This window comes from Somniosus microcephalus, chromosome 4 (assembly GCF_052327205.1).
Source record: "Somniosus microcephalus isolate GS21.2 chromosome 4, FLI_Smic_1.0, whole genome shotgun sequence".
Taxonomy (NCBI): domain Eukaryota; kingdom Metazoa; phylum Chordata; class Chondrichthyes; order Squaliformes; family Somniosidae; genus Somniosus; species Somniosus microcephalus.
The window spans coordinates 215506145-215527710 of NC_140990.1; the positions used below are offsets into that span (position 1 = coordinate 215506145).

The 21566-nt window shown below is 45.0% G+C and overlaps 1 protein-coding gene across 5 annotated transcripts in view; it reads left to right on the forward strand.

Annotated features, from left to right (window-relative positions):
* Positions 1-21566, forward strand: part of LOC147120208 (protein boule-like) — a 145600-nt gene that overhangs the window by 106760 nt on the left and 17274 nt on the right. The window contains exon 11 of one of the 5 annotated variants that reach the window (XM_085985801.1): positions 18795-18978. The exons of the other annotated variants lie outside the window; for them this stretch is intronic. Coding sequence (XP_085841927.1) covers positions 18795-18845 — 51 coding nt within the window. The 3' untranslated portion in view covers positions 18846-18978. Of the gene's footprint in view, positions 1-18794; positions 18979-21566 lie in introns of those variants that run through there. 5 annotated transcript variants of the gene reach the window in all.

Sequence of the window (21566 nt, forward strand, 5' to 3'; positions counted from 1 at the left end):
CCTCATCAAAAAACTCAATCATTAGTCAAACGTGATTTACCCTTAACAAATCCATCCTGGCTCGCCTTTTGTTCATGCTTATTCAAGTGGCTGTTAATTTTCTCCCAGACTATTGTTTCTAAAACCTTCCCCGCCACCAACGTTAAACTCATTGGCCTGTAATTGCCAGGTTTATCCTTCTCCCTTTCATTGAACAAAGGTGTAACATTTTCAATCCTCCAGTCTTCTGGCACCATCCCTGTATCTGAGGAGGATTGGAAGATTATGCCATTTCTACCCTTACTTCAACAACCAAGGATGCATCCCATCTGGACCGGGTGACTTATCCACCTTAAGTACTGCCAGCCTTTCTAGTACCTCCTCTTTATCTATTTTTATCCCATCCAGTATCCCGGCAACCTCCTCGTTTACCATAGCTTTGGCAAAGTCCTCTTCCTTGGTAAACACCGATGCAAAGTACTCATTTAGTACCTTAGCCATGCCTTCTGCCTCCACCAATAGATCTTTATTTTGGTCCCTAATCGGCCCCACTGCTCCTCTGACACCTCTCTTACTGTTAATATGCCTTCAGAAGACCTTTGGATTTCCTTTTATATTAGCCGCTAATCTATTCTCGTACTGCCTCTTTGCCCCTCTTATTTCCTTTTTCACTTATCCCCTGTACTTTTTATATTCAGTCTGACTCCCTTGTATTATCAAGCTGACACCTGTCATACACCCCCTTTTTCTGCTTTATCAGACTCTCCAACTCCTTTGTCATCCAAGGAGCTCTGGCTTTGGTTGCCCTCCCTTTCCTCCTTGTGGGAATGTACGTAGACTCTACCTGAACCATTTCCTCTTTCAAGGCCGCCCATTGCTCCCATACATTTCTGCCTGCCAGTCTTTGACCCCAATTTACCCAAACCAGATCCCTCCTCAATTTTATGAAGGGTCATTAATTTTAATTGTGTCATTAGGATTGAGGTCAGGAGAAATTTCTTATGCATGTTAGAGCATGAAAGGTTTTGCCTCATTGGGTAGTTGAGAGAGAAACCATTGCACCGTTTAAAGGAAGAATATTTAAAAATGAAAGCCGAGGAAGATACAGCACTATGAGAAGAGAACGGGCAGTGGGATTAGTGTTGAGAGTGCTCTAGCAAAGAGACAGTACAGACACAGTGATACAAATAGCTTCAATCTGTGCTGTAAACTTCTGCAGTTAAATATGGCAGAGATCCAAACTGAATACAGTGGAACTGCCAGCCCAAAACCCGGCAAGAGTGCAGAACAAAGCGACAAGACATTCCCAGCAGGGCAAGAGCTAACTGCACAAATGGACCCTTTATTTAGGTATCTTCATGGTGACTTTCTATAACAAGAGGTTGCCAGAGTTCTGTTCCAAATTTCATGATGTCACCGTTACAGCCATAAATTGTCCCATCAATCCTATGGCAGAGACAGTTTCTTCCTTCCATTACCTCTTAAATGTGTGTGGGTCATTTACAAGATATGGTAGGACTTAGTCTTTGGATCTCGTAGTCCTGGCTGCTAACGGATCTATCAGGTTCCAATAGATAAATTGTCTCTTGACCCAGATGAAAGGTCAAATCTGTCGCACTGATAGCTGGGTTTCCATTTGACAGCATGACTCTTGAAAGCACTGCCATAGAACAGTTTAAGTTTTAGCAGCCTAGTGATAATGCTGTTGACTTTCAAGATGATTTCCATCTTGAAAGCATACTATACTAAATAGAAGTCTTTTGTACATTTGTATCAAGACCATGACTTCAACTCTGTAGAGTGTGATGTTCCTGCAATCCTTTGATACCAGAAATTGCTAAATTATGGGCATTCTCCAAGTTAACTAAGAATTCATGTTACTGCGGTCTCTGCCTGACATCTGCCTCTTGTCAGATGCAGTTGGTGTGAAGCACCCATGGCCTCCTTTTCTATGAAGCATGCTTGAAAGGCGCAACCATTTCTTCCTCACGTTCTCCCTATTGGGTTCTGAGTAAATTGATGTCTGAATCATTTTCTTTGTACTAAAACTAAGTTTGCTAGCCTTCCTATCAGTATTGAACGGTTTGTGAACTATGTGTTGATGGCAAATCCTGTTTGGCATGTGAATGGGCAGTTTTTAAGCCTCATCCTGTATTTTTGTTATATTTGTTCTTGAGTTCCACTTGAGGAAATCATGATGCTGAAATTTTATTTACTGCCTCAGATTTCTTTCATTGAAGGGAGTTGGTATGGACAAGCCTAATCATGCAGGTAAGACAGAACACTGTCATCAATGCAGACAGATGTTTTGTTCTTTAAAGGAACAAGACTTAACAAAAACCCATTAGGAAACATTATTAGCAAATTAGGTGATGGAGTCATTTTTCTTTGTACTTCATCTTGGGAGAACAGGTGCCCCAAGAAAAGTTGGAGCGCACTGCTGGCAGAGTGGCCATTCTTGGGCCATATGCTCAGGCAACCTTATGAGGTCATCTGCAGGCAGCTACCTGGAGCAGCTTGCATGTAGGCTGAAATTCTATTCTGGTCTCCACACTAACACATTGTATGTGCACTCCCAGTACAATTTCAGGAAATGAACCAAAGGTCTCCCAGTTCTGGGGGAGGTGGGGATGGCTCTGTTTAGCAACAGAGCCCTGGAGATGATGTTAAGGGAGGTCCTGGCAAGGACCTGTGTCACTTTTGGATATGAGGGGCACCCTTCTCTGCCAGCTGCAATGAGGAACTTCTGCCCAGAGCTTGCTCCTCTGCAATTAAATGAAGTGAAGTAGGTGTGGCTAACCCTCCTGCTACATTTTCCCCAACTTCCACCCCAAACCCAACCCTAATTATTACTGTCACTATATAAATGGTGGTACAAGTCTGGGAAGAGGTGGCTGAGCAGGTCAGAACTTGGTGCAGGGCTTCTGTGACCTCACAGCAGGTGGCCAGATATACTGAGGGAATGCTCAGTGACGGCGACATGACAAATGATGTGTCTCAGGTTGACTCATTATCCATGCCAACCCCCGCATTTTCTCACTAGCTGGCACTTAAGAAGAACATTGGGTTAGGTAGTACAAGACACTCTGGTCTGGATTCCACTCAGATTGACAGGTTAGTGCAGGGCAGGACTTCTGCTGCCCAAATACTGAACTTTCCTCCCAGTGTCCTCATTGTCCAGGACTAAGGAGCAGTAATACTGATCCTCAGTGGGTTACCACCCTAAGAGGGAGGAGAAATAATGCTGTTGCAGCCTTTAAAAGGCTGTAGCTGGTTAAAAGGGTTGACATTTTTAACAGCATGAAGTATAACTGCAAGAATGTGTGAAAGAGGAGTAGCCTTGGCCGAGGGCTGTCAGCAGCAGGAAGAGCTCCCAGATGCACCCGTGGAGATTTGGATGGCTGAAGTAAATGCTAAAAGGATTGATTATTGGCCACCGAGGAAATGATGCCAAATATGAGGGTGGTTTAGGCCTTGTGGAAGGAGGTTATTGAAGCTGTCAGTGCAGCCTCCACCATCCCAAGAACTGCCACACTGGAGCAAGAGCCTTAATGACCTCATTGGAGTGAGCAGCCTATTCCTCCAATGGTGTGAAACACAGAAGAGCTAGTTTAGCTGTACACACTGACATTTCTCCTTGACAAAATGGTGGCTGTGTGTGAGGGAATTGTAATACTGCAGAGAAAGCACATGAAGCTGACACTACTTAGGATGAACCTTGTCCTGCCTTCACCAACCTTCGCTCACTGGCTCCACAGACTGTCCTGTCTGCTTATTATTTACAGAGCTTGTTCTCAGTTGGCAGTATTGGTGTTCCTCTCCCAGTTGCAATTCTTTATCAATAGTTATTCGCAACCTATACCTTTGCAGAGAGAGAAGAAAATGTTGAAGGAATGTGTGGCATGGACACCTTCCCCCCGCATAGGAGCACATGCATCCCATGATGAGTCGTGCAGGAGCATTACACTTTTTAATGATCTGTGCTTCCAAGACGAGCAGAACCCCTTCAGGCAGGCTATGTGAGTTAACAGAATGGTTGAGAGTTAAGATGGGGCTCGAGTGTTTACAGAGGTTGTCTTTTGCATAAGTAAGTTTCCCTGACACACAGGTGATGACAGAGAAGGAGCATGAGAGAACATAAGACGTAGGAGCAGGAGTAGGTCATTTGGCCCCTCGAGCCTGCTCCGCCATTCAATAAGATCATAGCTGATCTGATCTTTGCCTCAACCCCACTTCCCTGCCCGCTCCCCATAACCCTTCACTCCCTTACCATTTAAAAATCTGTCTATCTCCACCTTAATTATATTCAATGACCCAGCCTCCACAGCTCTCTGGGGAAGAGAATTCCAAAGATTCACGACCCTCTGAGAGAAGAAATTCCTCCTTGTTTCCATTTTAAATGGATGCCCCCTTATTCTGAAATCATGCCCCCTAGTTCTAGATTCCCCCACTAGGGGAAACATCCTCTCTGCATCTACCCTGTCAAGCCCCTTCAGAATCTTATATGTTTCAATAAGATCCTCTCTCATTCTTCTAAACTCCAATGAGTATAGGCCCAACCTGATAAACCTTTCTTCATAACACAACGCCTTCATCTCCGGAATCAACCTCGTGAACCTTCTCTGAACTGCCTCCAATGCAAGTATATCCTTTCTGAAATAAGGAGACCAAAACTAGGCAGTACTCCAGGTGTGGTCTCACCAACGCCCTGTACAGCTGTAACAGGACTTCCTTACTTTTATACTCCCATTCCCTTTGCAATAAAGGCCAACATTCCATTTGATTTACTAATTACTTGCTGTACCTGCATGCTAACTTTTTGTGATTCATGTACAAGGACCCCCAGATCCCTCTGTACCTCAGCATTTTGTAATCTCTCCCCATTTAAATAATAATTTGCTTTTTTATTTTTCCTACCAAAATGGATAACCTTGCATTTTCACACATTATACAGGAAACTTTCTGGTATCCGGCACGGACGGGACCGAGCTGGTGCCAGTCTATCAACAATGCCGGAGAATCGAGCGCTATAGTTAAAACATACGGAGCTTCTGAGCTCCGTATCTAGCAACAAACCCTGTTGCTTAGCAACAGCTTCAAAACAATCAGCACAGCTTGCAAGCGTCTCTGCAGCTTAGCAACAGCTTCAGTTAGATGCTTGCACAGCCAGAAATGAGTTTTAAAAAAAAAGTAACTAAAAGTAAAAAAAGTTATCTGAACCGACTCCTGAATTTTGCCGGTTAACCGACATTTCCGGTTAATTAGTGGCCAGTTAATCGAAAGTTTCCTGTACTCCAACTGCCAGATTTTTGCCCACTCACTTAGCCTATCTATATCCCTTTGGAGAGTCTTTGCATCCTCCACAAAATTTGCTTTCCCACCTATCTTTGTATCATCAGCAAATTTGGCTACATTACACTCAGTCCCTTCATCCAAGTCATTAATATAGATTGTAAATAGTTGATGCCCCAGCACTGATCCTTGCGGCACCCCACTAGTTACAGTTTGCCAACCTGAAAATTACCCATTGATCCTGACTCTGTTTTCTGTTAGTTAGCCAATTCTCTATCCATCCATGCTAATATATTACCCCCAACCCCATGAGCTCTTGTGCAGTAACCTTTTATGTGGCACCTTATCGAATGCCTTCTGGAAATCCAAATGCACGACATCTACTGGTTCCCCTTTATCCACCCTGCTCGTTACATCCTCAAGGAACTCCAGCAAATTTGTCAAACATGATTTCCCTTTCATAAAACCATGCTGACTCTGCTTGACTTTATTATGATTTTCTAAATGTCCTGCTACCATGTCCTTAATGATGGACTTCAGCATTTTCCCAATGACAGATGTTAGGCTAACTGGTCTATAGTTGCCTGCTTTCTGTCTCCCTCCTTTCTTAAATAGGGGCGTTACATTTGCGGTTTTTCAGTTTGCTGGGACCTCACCGAAATTTTGGTAGATTACAACCAATGCATCCACTATCTCTGCAGCCACCTCTTGCGAGTCAGCAGAGAGTGCTGTGAGTTTGGGTAAGTGTGAGAGTTCTTTAATTGTTATTTCTCTTTAAATCATTCTTGATAAGATTACTTAAGCAGTTTAAGTAAAGGGGAAAAGTTAAATATTTGGGATTCTGTTGGTTTAAGAAGAGTAAAACAAGGTTACACTGCAGTAGGAGTAAATTGGCACAGCAGGCAGTGGAAACCAGTTTTCTAACCAATCAGCAGGGGTGACTCATTTGGCTGTAAACAAACAAACAGTATAAAAAGACCAGTGCTAGTGCGAGCCAGCACTGAGTGCGAGTCAGCAGAGAGTGCTGTGAGTTTGGGTAAGTGTGAGTTAGGGTAAGTGGGGTGTTAGGTGCTCTTTTCAAACTTTAACTCTGTGGGTTGTAGTTAATAAGGCCTTTCTGGTGCAGAGTGACTGTTGGTAAACCATTTAACTGCTGTAATTAGAGGGATTGATTTAATTTAAATCCAATTAATTAAAGGGGATACTAGCATCTATAATCGGGCAGAGGGTGTCCATAACTAACAATAAAAAATTTAATTAATTACATAGAATGGAGCAGGTGATGTGTTACTGTTGTGAGATGTGGGAGCCAGTGGACCCCATTGAGGCTCACGGTGATTACGTCTGTGACAAGTGTCTGCTGCTACAGGAACTCCAGCTCCGTGTTGATGAGCTGGAGTCTGAGCTTCAGACACTGCGACATATCAGGGAGGGGGAGAAGTACCTGGACTCTGTGTTTCAGGAGGTGGTCACACCTATGAAGTTAATTAATTCAGATGTAGCCCATGGTCAGGGACAGGACGGTGTGACTACGAGTGAGGCATGTACGGGGATCCAGAAGGTAGTGTTGGAGGAGCCGCAGCCCTTGCTCTTGTCCAACAGGTTCGAGGTTCTTACTCCCTGTGGGGACAGGAGCAGGGACTGCAGGGAGGATGAGCAACCTGGCCACAGCACCGTGGAACGGGGGGCCATTCAAGAGGGGGGAGTAAATAGAAATGTTGTAGTGGTAGGGGATAGTATTATTAGGGGGATAGATAGAGTTCTCTGCAGCCGAGAGCAAGACTCCCGAAGGCTGTGTTGCCTACCCGGTGCCAGGGTTAAGGACATCTCCTCTGGGCTGGAAAGAAACTTGCAGTGGGAGGGGGTGGATCCAGTTGTCGTGGTCCATGTTGGTACAAACGACGTAGATAGGACTAGGAAGCTGGTTCTGTTAAAGGAGTATGAGGAGCTAGGGGTCAAATTAAAAAACAGAACCTCAAGGGTAATAATCTCTGGATTATTACCTGAGCCACGAGCGAATTTGGCTAGGACAAATAAAATTAGAGAGTTAAATGCGTGGCTCAAAGACTGGTGTGGGAGAAATGGGTTTTGCTTCCTGGGACACTGGCACCAGTACTGGGGCAGGAGGGAGCTGTTCCGTTGGGACGGGCTTCACTTGGCCAGTGCTGGGACTAGAGTCCTGGCGGATCATATAACTAGGGCTGTAGAGAGAGCTTTAAACTAACTAGTGGGGGGGAGGTTCCTAGAGAGCAAATAATAAAAATGACAACAGAGAAGGTCATAGACTTAGGTAGCAGTGGGGAAATTTAAAACCAGAGCGTGTCAGGAAGGGGCAGACGGTATGGAGTAAAAGGTAAAGTAATAAAAAGGGCAAAAGCAGGAACTAAGTGTCACAAAACATATTTGAAAGTTCTCTATCTGAATGCACGTAGCATTCGTAACAAAATAGACGAGTTAATGGCACAAATAACTATATATGGGTATGATCTTGTGGCCATTACAGAAACATGGCTGCAGGGTGACAATGCCTGGGAATTAAACATACCAGGTTATTTAACGATCAGGAAGGACAGGCAGGAAGGAAGGGGAGGTGGGGTGGCTATGTTAATAAAGGAAAGAATCACTGTAATACAGAGAAATGATATTGGGTCAAAAGATCAGGATAATGAAGCAGTTTGGGTGGAGATAAGGAATAATAAGGGGAAAAAAACACTAGTGGGCGTAGTCTATAGGCCTCCGAACAGTTGCAACTCTGTTGGACGGAGTATCAATCAGGAAATAGTTGAGGATTGTAATAAGGGAACATCTATAATTATGGGGGATTTTAACTATCATATTAATTGGACAAATCAAATTGGGCAGGGCTGCCTTCATTGAGTGTATTAGGGATGGGTTTCTTGAGCAGTATGTAACTGAACCGACCAGGGGGCAAGCAACCTTAGATCTGGTCCTGTGTAACAAGACAGGATTAATTAAAAATGTCCTAGTAAAGGATCCCCTTGGAATGAGTGACCATAACATGGTTGAATTCCATATTTAATTAGAGGGTGAGAAGGTTGGATCTCAAACAAGCGTGCTAAGCTTGAATAAAGGAGACTATGAAGGTATGAGAGCGGAATTGAGTACATAAGAACATAAGAAATAGGAGCAGGAGTAGGCCAATCGGCCCCTCGAGCCTGCTCCGCCATTCAATAAGATCATGGCTGATCTGATCCTAACCGCCAATCCACTCTCACAGAACCATCTCCTGAATCTAACAGAATTAGACACACGAAATAGGAGCAGGATCAGGCTACACGGCCCCTGGGCCCGCTCCGCTACCCACAGGGCCATGACCGATCCGAACCTAGACTCATGTCCAAATTCCTGCCCGCTCCCCGTAACCCTTAATTCCCTTTACTTCTAGGAAACTGTCTATTTCTGTTTTAAATTTATGTAATGATGTAGCTTCAACAGCTTTTTGGGGCAGCATATTCCATGGACCTACCACCCTCTGAGTGAAGTAGTTCCTCCTCATCTCAGTTTTGAAAGAGCAGCCCCTTATTCTAAGACTATGCCCCCTAGTTCTAGTTTCACCCATCATCGGGAACATCTTCCCTGCATCCACCCGATCCAACCCCTTCACAATCTTATATGTTTCAATAAGATCGCCTCTCACTCTTCTGAACTCCAATGAGTAGAGTCCCAATCTACTCAACCTCTCCTCATATGTCTATTCCCTCATCCCCGGGATTAACCGAGTGAACCTTCTTTGTACTGACTCGAGAGCAAGTATGTCCTTTCTTAAGTATGGACACCAAAACTGTACGCAGTATTCCAGGTGCGGTCTCACCAATACCTTGTACAACTGAAGCAATACCTCCCTATTTTTATATCCTATCCCCCTAGCAATGAAAGCCAACATTCCATTGGCCTTCTTAATCACTTGCTGCACCTGCATACTAACCTTTTGAGTTTCGTGCACCAGGACCCCCAGATCCCTTTGTACTTCAGTACTTTCCAGTTTATTGCCATTAAGATAATAACTTGCTCTACGATTTTTCCTGCCAAAGTGCATAACCTCACACTTTCCAGTATTCCATCTGCCAAATCTCTGCCCACTTACTTAGCCTGTCTATGTCCCCTTGAAGGTTTTTTATGTCCTCCTCACTCACTACTTTCCCCCCCATCTTAGTATCATCCGCAAACTTTGATATGTTACACTCGGTCCCCTCCTCCAAATCGTTAATATAGATTGTAAAGAGTTGGGGACCCAGCACTGACCCCTGCGGAACACCACTAGTTACTGATTGCCAGTCTGAGAATGAACCATTTATCCCAACTCTCTGCCTTCTGTTAGATAGCCAATCCTCTATCCATGCCAGAACATTACCCCCAATCCCGTGATTTTTTATCTTAAGCAATAATCTTTTGTGTGGCACCTTGTCAAATGCCTTTTGGAAGTCTAAATACACTACGTCCACTGGTTCCCCTTTATCCACCCTATATGTTACTTCCTCAAAGAACTCCAGCAAATTTGTCAAACATGAATTCCCCTTCATAAAACCATGCTGACTTTGTCCTATTAAATTATGATGATCCAAATGTCCTGTTACTGTCTCCTTAATAATGGACTCCAAAATTTTACCTACCACAGATGTTAGGCTAACCGGTCTATAGTTTCCAGCCTTCTGTCTACTGCCCTTTTTAAATAAGGGTATTACATTAGCAGTTTTCCAGTCTGCCGGGACCATTGCCGAGTCCAGGGAGTTTTGGAAAATTATTACCAATGCATCCACAATCCGTACTGCCACTTCCCTCAAGACCCTAGGATGTAAGCCATCAGGTCCAGGTGATTTATCCGCCTTGCGTCCCATTATTTTACCGAGTACCACTTCCTTAGTGATTTTGATCGTGTTTAGCTCCTCCCCCCCTTTAGCCCCCTGTTTGTCCAGTGTTGGGATATTCTTCGTGTCTTCTACTGTAAAGACTGATGTAAAATATTCATTCAGTGTTTTTGCCATCTCCATATTTCCCACCATTAATTTCCCGGTCTCATCCTCTAAGGGACCAACATTTACTTAAGCCACCCTTTTTCTTTTTACTATCTGTTTTTATATTTTTTGCTAATTTACTTTCATAATCTATCTTCCCTTTCTTAATCAATCTTTTTGTTATTTTTTGCTGTCTTTTAAAGTTTTCCCAATCCTCTATCCTCCCACTAGATTTGGCTACCTTATATGCCCTTGTTTTTAGTCGAATACTATCCTTAATTTCTTTACTTAGCCACGGATGGCTGTCTTTTCTTTTATACCCTTTTCTTCTAGAGTAGATTGGGAAAATAGATTAAAGGGTAAGATGATACGTGATCAGTGGTGTACATTTAAGGAGTTATTTGACAACTTCTAAAAAAAATATATTCGACTAATAACAAGGGCATATAAGGTAGCCAAATCTAGTGGGAGGATAGAGGATTGGGAAAACTTTAAAAGACAGCAAAAAATAACAAAAAGATTGATTAAGAAAGGGAAGATAGATTATGAAAGTAAATTAGCAAAAAATATAAAAACAGATAGTAAGAGTTTTTATAGTTATATAAAAAGAAAAAGGGTGGCTTTGGAAAATGTTGGTCCCTTAGAGGATGAGACCAGGAAATTAATGGTGGAAAATATGGAGATGGCAAAAACACTGAATGAATATTTTGTATCAGTCTTTACAGTAGAGGACACTAAGAATATCCCAACACTGGACAAACAGGGGGCTATAGGGGGGGAGGAGCTAAACACGATCAAAATCACTAAGTAAGTGGTACTCGGTAAAATAATGGGACTCAAGGCGGATAAATCACCTGGACCTGATGGCCTACATCCTAGGATCTTGAGGGAAGTGGCGGTACGGATTGTGGATGCATTAGTAATAATTTTCCAAAACTCCCTGGACTCAGCAAAGGTCCCGGCAGACTGGAAAACTGCTAATGTAACACCCTTATTTAAAAAGGGCAGTAGACAGAAGGCTGGAAACTATAGACCAGTTAGCCTAACATCTGTGGTAGGTAAAATTTTGGAGTCCATTATTAAGGAGACAGTAACAGGACATTTGGATAATCATAATTTAATAGGACAAAGTCAGCATGGTTTTATGAAGGGGAAGTCATGTTTGACAAATTTGCTGGAATTCTTTGAGGAAGTGACATATAGGGTGGATAAAGGGGAACCAGTGGACGTAGTGTATTTAGACTTCCAAAAGGCATTTGACAAGGTGCCACACAAAAGATTATTGCTTAAGATAAAAAATCATGGGATTGAGGGTAATATTCTGGCATGGATAGAGGATTGGCTATCTAACAGAAGGCAGAGAGTTGGGATAAATGGTTCATTCTCAGACTGGCAATCAGTAACTAGTGGTGTTCCGCAGGGGTCAGTGCTGGGTCCCCAACTCTTTACAATCTATATTAACGATTTGGAGGAGGGGACCGAGTGTAACATATCAAAGTTTGCAGATGATACTAAGATGGGAGGGAAAGTAGTGAGTGAGGAGGACATAAAAAACCTGCAAGGGGACATAGACAGGCTAAGTAAGTGGGCAGAGATTTGGCAGATGGAATACAATACTGGAAAGTGTGAGGTTATGCACTTTGGCAGGAAAAATCGTAGAGCAAGTTATTATCTTAATGGCAATAAACTGGAAAGTACTGAAGTACAAAGGGATCTGGGGGTCCTGGTGCACGAAACTCAAAAGGTTAGTATGCAGGTGCAGCAAGTGATTAAGAAGGCCAATGGAATGTTGGCTTTCATTGCTAGGGGGATAGAATATAAAAATAGGGAGGTATTTGTTAGATCCGTGGTTCAGTGGATAAATAATTACACGGATGCTGTACATAAACAAATAACAGGTCTTTACTGGAGGAGGGTAATTTCTAGACTGGGGTACAGAGGCATGCGCACAGCTTATATACCGGTGTGGTTACTGCCGGTACTACAGTATACAGGAGCTGTAAAAAGTAGTTCTGACTTAAAGCACATACACTACAATTCCTCCCTTTTTAGATTAATAATACCCCTTAATATTCAAATAACAATTACATTTTTACATGTACATTCAATAACAAAAGTCCATTTATAGATTCAGTCTTTGGGGCGGCTTCCTGACCCTTTCGGGATAGCGCCTTTCCGGAGGTTCTTGTTCTTGGTGCAGAGGCGATTCTGACCCCTTTTCATCGGGTAGTTCATCGGGTTCCACTGCTACTGGGTCCGAAGTAGATGCTACCGGTATGTCGGGTTCATCCCCAGGTACTCGAGACATGGGGTTGACGCCTTCCTGTGACGCTAAGATCTGATCGACGTGGCGTCTCACAATGTTCTCCCCGACATCCACTGTGTACATTAATGGCCCCTGCCTTGTACATATCGTTCCGGGTTGCCACTTCTCTGTTCGATAGTCACGGGCCAAGACTGGTTGCCCTACATTGAAGCTCCTTGTCGGCTTCTCGTTGATGTGCTGGAATTGTTTGTCCTCAACATTTCTTCGCACATTTGGTCTGAGCAAGTCCAGACGAGATCTCAACCTTCGGTTAAAGAACATCATGGCCGGGGTCTGGTTGGTAACTGCATGTGTCGCGTTTCGGTAGGCTAATAAGAAATTGTCCATCTTATGCTGTAGTGGAATTTCCTCGTCGCACATGGCCTTTATCGCCTTCTTAAAGGTTTGTACGAACCTCTCAGCCTATCCATTGGTGGCTGGATGATACGGGGCGGATGTGTAATGCCTTACCCCATTCCTTTTCATGAATTTTTGGAACTCGTCGGACACAAACTGTGGTCCATTATCAGAGCAGATCTGCTCTGGCAAACCGTTTCTGGCAAATATGGTCCGTAGGACTGCAATCGTTTTCTCTGTAGTGGTTGAAGACATCTTTATCACCTCAGGCCACTTTGAATGAGCATCCACTGCTATTAAGAACATTGAGTCCATGAATGGACCAGCGAAATCAATGTGCACCCGTTGCCATGGAGAGGAGAGCCACTCCCATGGGTGTAGAGGGGCATGTGGTGGTGCATTTTGGACCTTCTGGCATCCTAAGCAGCTCTTAGTTAGGTCTTCGATTTGTTGATCGATTCCCGGCCACCACACATAAGCCCTAGCAAGGCTTTTCATTTTCACTCCCCCCAGATGACCTTCATGTAGCTCCTTTAGCACTCTCTCCCTTAACTTGGGTGGAATCACCACTCTGGATCCACACATCACTGTCCCCTGGCATACTGACAGCTGTTCTCTTCTGGATGAGAATGCTGGCAACAGTGAGTCGCCATGTGTTCGCCATCCCCTCACCGTCAATTCATATACCCGAGACAGCGTCGGATCATTGCGGGTCTCCTTCTCTATATCCGCGTTTGTTCCTGGCAATCGTTCAATTATCGACGAATAAAATATCTCGATAGGGTCCACTGCTGGTGCTTCCTCCACCGTAGGCAGTGGCAGGCGCGATAGCCCATCGGCGTTCCCATGCTGTTTCGTGCCTTTATATTCTATTTCATATTGATTCGCCCCTAGAAACAGGGACCATCTTTGTAACCGCTGTGCAGTCATTACTGGCATGCCCTTCTTAGGATTAAAGATGGAGACAAGTGGTTGGTGGTCAGTCAGTAAGGTGAACTTCTGCCCATGCAGATAATGGTTGAATTTTTTTACTCCCCATACTAGGCTAAGGGCCTCCCTGTCAATCTGGGCGTAGTTGCGCTCGGCTGAGGTTAGTGACCGAGACGCAAAGGCTACTGGCCTCTCCAACCCGTCTGGGAATTTGTGCGACAGCATTGCTCCAATGCCGTAGGGTGATGCATCACATGCCAAACAAATTGGTAGTGCTGGGTTGAAATGGGCCAACACCTCTTTTGGCGTGATCAATTCTTTGCACTTCAGGAAAGCTCATCTACGTTCGTCATCGCACTTCCATGGTACCCCTGTTTGCAGTAGGGTGTTCAGCGGGTGTAATACCGTAGACAAATTTGGTAAGAGCTTGTGGTAATAGTTTACCAGCCCGAGGAATGACCTCAGTTGTGACACATTTTCCGGTGCTGGAGCCTTGACTACTGCCTCAATCTTGTCAGGGGACTTATGTAACCCCTCTTCATCGATGACGTGGCCGCAATATGAGATCTGTTTCTGGAAAAACTCGCACTTGTGGCAATTAGCTCGTAGCCCATATTCCTTTAATCTGGCGAGCACCTTCTCCAAGTTAGCGAGGTGATCACCGTCATTTTCGCCTGTGACCAAGATGTCGTCCAAATGACACTGGGTCCCTGGAATCCCTTGCAGGACCTGATCCATCGCCCTTTTGCCAGATAGCCGGAGCCGAGGCTACTCCAAACACCAGCCGGTTGTATTGATAGAGACCTTTATGGGTGTTGATCGTAAGGTAATGTTTCGAAGCTTCTTCTACCTTCATTTGCAAGTACGCCTGGGCTAGATCAATTTTGGTGAAGCGTTTACCACCAGATAGCGAGGCGAAAATATCCTCAATTCGTGGAAGCGGATATTGCACCGTGTGAAGGACTGGGTTCACTGTCACCTTAAAATCCCCACAGATGCGGACCTTCTTTGGTTCCCCAGGCATATTACTCAACGACCTCTTCATTACAGGAACGATGGGTGTAGCCCACTCGCTCCAGTCCACTTTGGACAGTACTCCTGAACGTTCCAACCCTTCCAGCTCTGCTTCAACCACTGGTCTGATCACATAAGGCACTGGTCTGGCCTTCAGAAACTTTGGGCTTGCATTATCCTCTATTTTAATTGTTGCTGTTATTCCTTTTAGTGTTCCTAGTCCCTCCTGGAACACTTCTTTTGCGTCAGTTAGCATTTTTGACAGTCGTCCAGGTGTGACGTCGTCATCCTTTTTGGCCTCCGCCTTCAGTGCCAATCTAAATGTACCTTCCGGATCCATTCACGTCCTAGCAGTAGTGGTCCTCCATTTGGCAATACATATATATCCATTTTAGGTATTTCCTGACCTTTATATGTCACTTTCACCCTTACTTTTCCTTTGGGGTAGACTTTTTGCCCCGTATACGTCTTCAAGACAATCTCTGTAGCTTTCAAGGGTATGTGTGAAAATAGCCGCTTGTAGTCTCTTTGATTTATGACTGTTAGAGCTGACCCTGTGTCCAATTCCATTTCCACTTGGACTCCGTCTATCTTGAGTGTAACCCAGATAGTCTGGTGATCCTCCATTTCGGTTACATTATGTAGTTTCAGACAACCCAGCTCCTTGCTTCCGGAGTCTGTGTCACTTTTCTGTTCGTCTGAACCACTGTCCATCACCTGGTGTACCTTTTTGTACTTCTCCTGTGGAGATTTCTTACTGTTGGTTTTCTTCCCAGACCTGCAGACTCTTGCTATGTGTCCTGCTTTCCCACACTGTCTGCACACTTGGTCCTTGAACCAACAATCTTTCTGGTCATGTGTTGTTCTGCCGCAGCGATAGCACTTCCCTGTTCCATAGGTCATTTCGTTGGTGCCGTATTCTTGCGGTCTCCGTTGTATCTCTGCAGCGCCCCTTGCGGCTGCTTCGTGTGATACTGCCATATTGAAAGCTTTGTCCAGCGTAAGGTCCTTTTCTGATAGAAGCCGTTTCTGGGTTCCTTCACTTTGTAGCCCACACACAAACTTGTCCCTTAATGTGTTTGCTAGTCCCGCTCCAAACTGGCAGTATTTCGATAGCTTGCGCAGTTCCGTTAGGTACTCAGCATTGCTTTCGTCTTTGTGTTGGTTCCTTTTATGGAACTTAAATCGTTCTGCCATCAGCAGCGGTGTGGGGTTTAAGTGGTCCTGTAGGATTTCTACTATGCTTTCAAAATTCTTGTTCTCCGGCTTCTCTGGGGTTATTAGATTTCGCAGTAACCCATAAGTTTTTGCACCCATGGAATTTAACAGAACCAGTGCTTTATTAGCATCTGGCACTTCATTCACCCTGCAGTACACCTCAATACGTTCCACATATGTCGCCCAATCTTCGACTTCATTGTCGAACGTAGAGATACTGCCACTCTTCGGCATCCTTGGTTGTGCGTTAACTGTCCCCAATGGCGCCTCCCGCGCCTCCCCTTCTCCGCTGGCACAAAATGGCGTCTCCCGCGCTTTCCTTCCTTCCCGCGCTCGCCCGTCTTCTCCGCTGCGGCTTCGCAAAATGGCATCTCCCGCGCTCTTCCTTCTTCTCCGCGGCTCAATGGTGCCTCCCGCGCTCTCCCTGCTTCTCCGCGGCTCAATGGCGTCTCCCCTTGCTTCGCCCCGCGGACCCTGATCAGCCCGTGATCCCTGGCTGTGCTCTGCGCGTTCTTCTCTTGATATTTGTCGACGCCGCTCTGTCTAGAACCCAGCTGTTTCTTACCCTCTCTCCGGTTTGCAGTATTTTTCCTCAACGCCGCTCGGTGATCAACCCCCGGCTGCGCCCTGCTCTCTTCACCCTCTTTCTTACCCCATCGACGCTGCCCGGCTCTCTCTCTCTGCCGTCGGTTGGCTCCAGCCGCCGCTGCTCGGGAAGGGTCTGCTTTGGACCTGTCGTCGGTCTCTTACTGTTCGTTGTGGCTGGGGAACCAAGCCCGGCTCTCCACAGCCTCCCCAGCGAAGTTGGATCCCTGCCTGACTGCTGGGCGGTTGCTCGCGGTCGACGCCCGTGTTCCTGGACTCGACTTCTCTTTTTTTTATGTTGCAGGTAGATTCGCATCAACACTCGTCGCCACTGTTAGATCCGTGCTTCAGTGGATAAATAATTACACGGATGCTGTACATAAACAAATAACAGGTCTTTACTGGAGGAGGGTAATTTCTAGACTGGGGTACAGAGGCATGCGCACAGCTTATATACCGGTGTGGTTACTGCCGGTACTACAGTATACAGGAGCTGTAAAAAGTAGTTCTGACTTAAAGCACATACACTACAGTATTGCTTCAGTTGTACAAGGTATTGGTGAGGCCGCACCTGGAATACTGCATACAGTTTTGGCGTCCATACTTAAGAAAAGACATACTTGCTCTCGAGTCAGTACAAAGAAGGTTCACTCGGTTAATCCCGGGGATGAGGGGATGGACATATGAGGAGAGGTTCAGTAGATTGGGACTCTGCTCATTGGAGTTCAGAAGAATGAGAGGCGATCTTATTGAAACATATAAGATTGTGAAGGGGTTGGATCGGGTGGATGCGGGGAGGATGTTCCCGATGATGGGTGAAACTAGAACTAGGGGGCATAGTCTTAGAATAAGGGGCTGCTCTTTCAAAACTGAGATGAGGAGGAACTACTTCACTCAGAGGGTGGTAGGTCCATGGAATATGCTGCCCCAAAAAGCTGTAGAAGCTACATCATTACATAAATTTAAAACAGAAATAGACAGTTTCCTAGAAGTAAAGGGAATTAAGGGTTACGGGGAGCGGGCAGGAATTTGGACATGAGTCTAGGTTTGGATCGGACATGGCCCTGTGGGTAGCGGAGCGGGCCCAGGGGCCGTGTAGCCTGATCCTGCTCCTATTTCGTGTGTCTAATTCTGTTAGGTTCAGGAGATGGTTCTGTGATAGTAGATTGGCGGTTGGGATCAGATCAGCCATGATCTTATTGAATGGCGGAGCAGGCTCGAGGGGCTGATTGGCCTACTCCTGCTCCTATTTCTTATGTTCTTAAGACCCAAGGATTTAGGCCATCGGGTCCAGGGGTCTTGTCCACCTTTAGTCCCATTAGTTTGCCTCGTACTTTTTCTCTGGTGACAGTGATTGTTTTAAGTTTCCCCCCCCACCCCAATAGCCCCTTGATTATCCATTATTGGGATGCTTTTAGTGCCTTCTACCTTGAAGACCGATACAAAATATTTGTTCAAAGTCTCCGCCATTTCCCTGTTTCCCATTATTCCCCAGACTCATCCTCTAGGGGATCAACGTTTACTTTAGCTACAAGAAGCTCTTACTATCTTTTTATATTTCTTGCTAGCTTACTCTCATAAGCTATCTTCTCTCTCTTTATCATTTTTTTAGTCGTCCTTTGCTGGTTTTTAAAAATTTACCAATTCTCTGGCCTTCCACTATTGTTCGCAACATTGTATGCCTTTGTTTTCAATTTGATACCATCCTTTACTTCCTTAGTTAGCCATGGATGGTTCATCCTTCTTTTCGAGTCTTTGGGGGTGATTTTGCCAGCCCTGGGGAGGCGGGTGTGCCGGGAAAATGGAAGAATTTGGGGGCGGGTGCCCAACCCGCCTCCATGCCATGTTCCTAGGAGGTGGGTAGCCGTCCCGCGCCGGGTCTCATCTCCTTGGAGGTGGGATGGGATTAAAGCCTATTAAATGCCTGTTAACAGGCAGAAAATAGGATTATGCCCTTTTTGCCTTCACAAGTGTGAGCTTCCTGAAGGCTCTGAAACCTGCCGGCGAGGCGAGTAGGGGGTCTGTGGGGGTGCAAAAGTGTGCTGTGAAGGTAAGTGATGGGTGCAAGAGTGTAGAGGTGAGTATCTGAGGTAAGTGCAAGGTGTTATTAAAAGTGTACTTACCTTTGTTTCTTCCTGCAGGCTTCAGTCGGTTTGTATGCGGAGAGTCTCGGACATCCGCGTTGGGAATGACAGGTGGCCGTTGCATTCACAGATGCAACAACCATCTCATTTTTGTAAAGGAAAGAAGTTTGATGGGGTCTTGTATTCACCTGACGAAGGAGCAGCGCTCCGAAAGCTTGTGATTTCAAATAAAGCTGTTGGACTATAACCTGGTGTTGTGTGACTTCTTACATTTGTCCACCCCAGTCCAACTCCGGCATCTCCACACCATTACTATTGTTGACAGCAAGGTTGCTGCAGCTTCAGACATTCGTTCAAAAATTGATGTCCCCTTTTAACCAACTGCAGCTCTTACAGACTGCAACACTCTCGTCTCCAATGGGGATCTGTATTACTGTTCCTAACACACCCTGCATGGTTAATGAGGGCCTCAGGAGGAAAGCCCTGTGATGCATTGGCAGGATCATGTGGGCAGGCTATAATTCTGCTCTGCTGCTATGGGAAGAGAATTCAGCCCTAAAAGTCTCAACAGAACCTCCAGAGCACTAAACAACTAAAATTGATATGTGGGTGAAGGAGAACAAACCTTCAGCTCCAGCAAACAGAATGACTACCTCAGTGCAGTATTTGCCTCAGGGATACCACTGTGCTGCTTGTACCATCTTTTATATAGTGACAGTAATAATTAGGGTCGGGTTTGGAGTGGAAGTTGGGGGAAATGGAGCAGCAGGGTTAGCTACACCCGCTTCATTGCATTTAAATACAGAGGAGCAAGCTCTGGGCGTAAGTTAAAGAGGAATGCCACTATTTTGGAGAAGATTCTGATCCTATTTTCTACCAGCAGAATGTGACGGCAGCCATTACCACCCCAATTTACTGAGTTAAGTCCCCCAATATCGCACAAAATAACATAATTTCTGAGTACTTCTCCAAAAGATTGTAAAGTTACCCAACTGGTAAATCAAAGGAAAGTACAACCCTCAATATCCAGTGTCACCAAGGGGAATCATCAGGGAAAGAAAAAAATATATAGTGAGGCCCCATTAACCCTTGCCCAATATTAATTTACATACAGGCACAGATCCAATGTAAACACAACAAATTGGACATAGTTATGAGGGATATTGGTGTTTTCTTAGAGGATAACTGCCTTTATGCTGGAGTGTGTGCCTGCCTGTAAATTAATATTGGATGAGGGTTAAGGGGCCTTGCTGTGTATGTGATTGATGTGTCACTCCTGGGGAAACCTAATTCAGGAATTAATTGTGTTAAGACATGCCTCTAGTAGTGCACAGTGGCTCTGTATGGACCCTGATTTACAGGAAAGCAGACCTAATACTCCCAGTGAGGACAGTGAAGCCCTGTGTGCTGCTTTTCTTCAACTGGTTGTCAAGCCTGTCTAATCTGGCACCTCTACGGCAGTAGTCAGGATATCTGTGCAAGAAACAGACTGCTCTTAGGGCCTCTACTGTAGATGTTCCTGGAGCTGAATATGCTCTGGTGGAGTGCATTACTGTTATGGTCCTCCAATATACTGCTTACGTTGTTGGTGAACCGCAATCTGCAGCGCTCTTGTCTGATACAGCCACCAATGTCTGCACCATTGGCACTATCTTTCTTTCAAATGCAAGGTTGATGAGATGCACATCACTCGGTTCTTCAGTTGAGAGGCAGAGCTCCTGATCCGCTGGCTAGCAATGTTTTCTTGTGTGCCACCAGCAGTGGCTGCTGCTCACTTGCAGTGTTTCACCCAGTATAGTCCCCTCTGAATGAGTCTCGAACTCTCCCAGGTGGATATCTCTGTGCTGCTGCTTGGGATGCATGGAGTGAGTGAGGGTGCATACTCCCAAGTGCTGCCTCTTGATTTTGCACCTCATCTAATATAGGAAATGATGTTAGAACGGTTTCCTGGGCAGCCTAACTCATGTACAACTTTCAGTAACCAGAGTGACATGAGTGTTTCACGACATGGTTCAGTGACATTTAATGAATGAAGGAATCAGAATGTCATGATGAACCTTAGCTGGTGCATGCCCTCCTGTTCCCTGATTGCCTCCCTACCCAGAATGTACACCGCTTCCTCCTCAGAGAGTTATAGGTCTCAGGTTCAGAGGGTGTCATGTCGGACCAATCTTTCTCTGCTGTTACTGGCTGCCTTCTTGGAAAAAGAAACCATAGGGCGAAATTAGCATCAGTTACTGTAAAACTCGTGTCAGCATGAAGACAATAATAAGTGTGATGATGGGTATATGTAGCAAGCACTTAGATGCTAACTTTTTTGCTTGGGATGCCTGGCATTGAACTAGGTCTGCCAAGAACATATATCATGAAATTGCACATCTGCAGCCCATGATTTTCAGTACATTTAAATTAATAGATGTAAAATCATAAGCTGCAGATGTGCAATTTCCAAGTATGTATTGCTGGTGGCCATGGTTCTGTACCAGGAGTGCCCAAATGAAAAATTTGCCCTTGCACTCCATGTGAGGTTATTTCTCAAGATGAATGCATGTCAGGCTGTGAGTAAAACACTTCCAGGTGAAAGCTAGGGGTGTAAAGGGTACCTCATATGGGCATGGATGATAAAAATTTGAAGCACTTTAACGGACTGATGGGGAGTTGATTGTAAATGGCAGACATGCTTAGTATGGTGCATCCTTGGTTGGTGAAGCTGACCTGCTAAGCTTATGAAACATTTTGCAGCACTGATTTCTACGAATCATATGTTAAATTGGCATAGACTTCTGGCCACCTTCTTACATTTTTCTGCTCTCATTTTGTCAGTTTCTA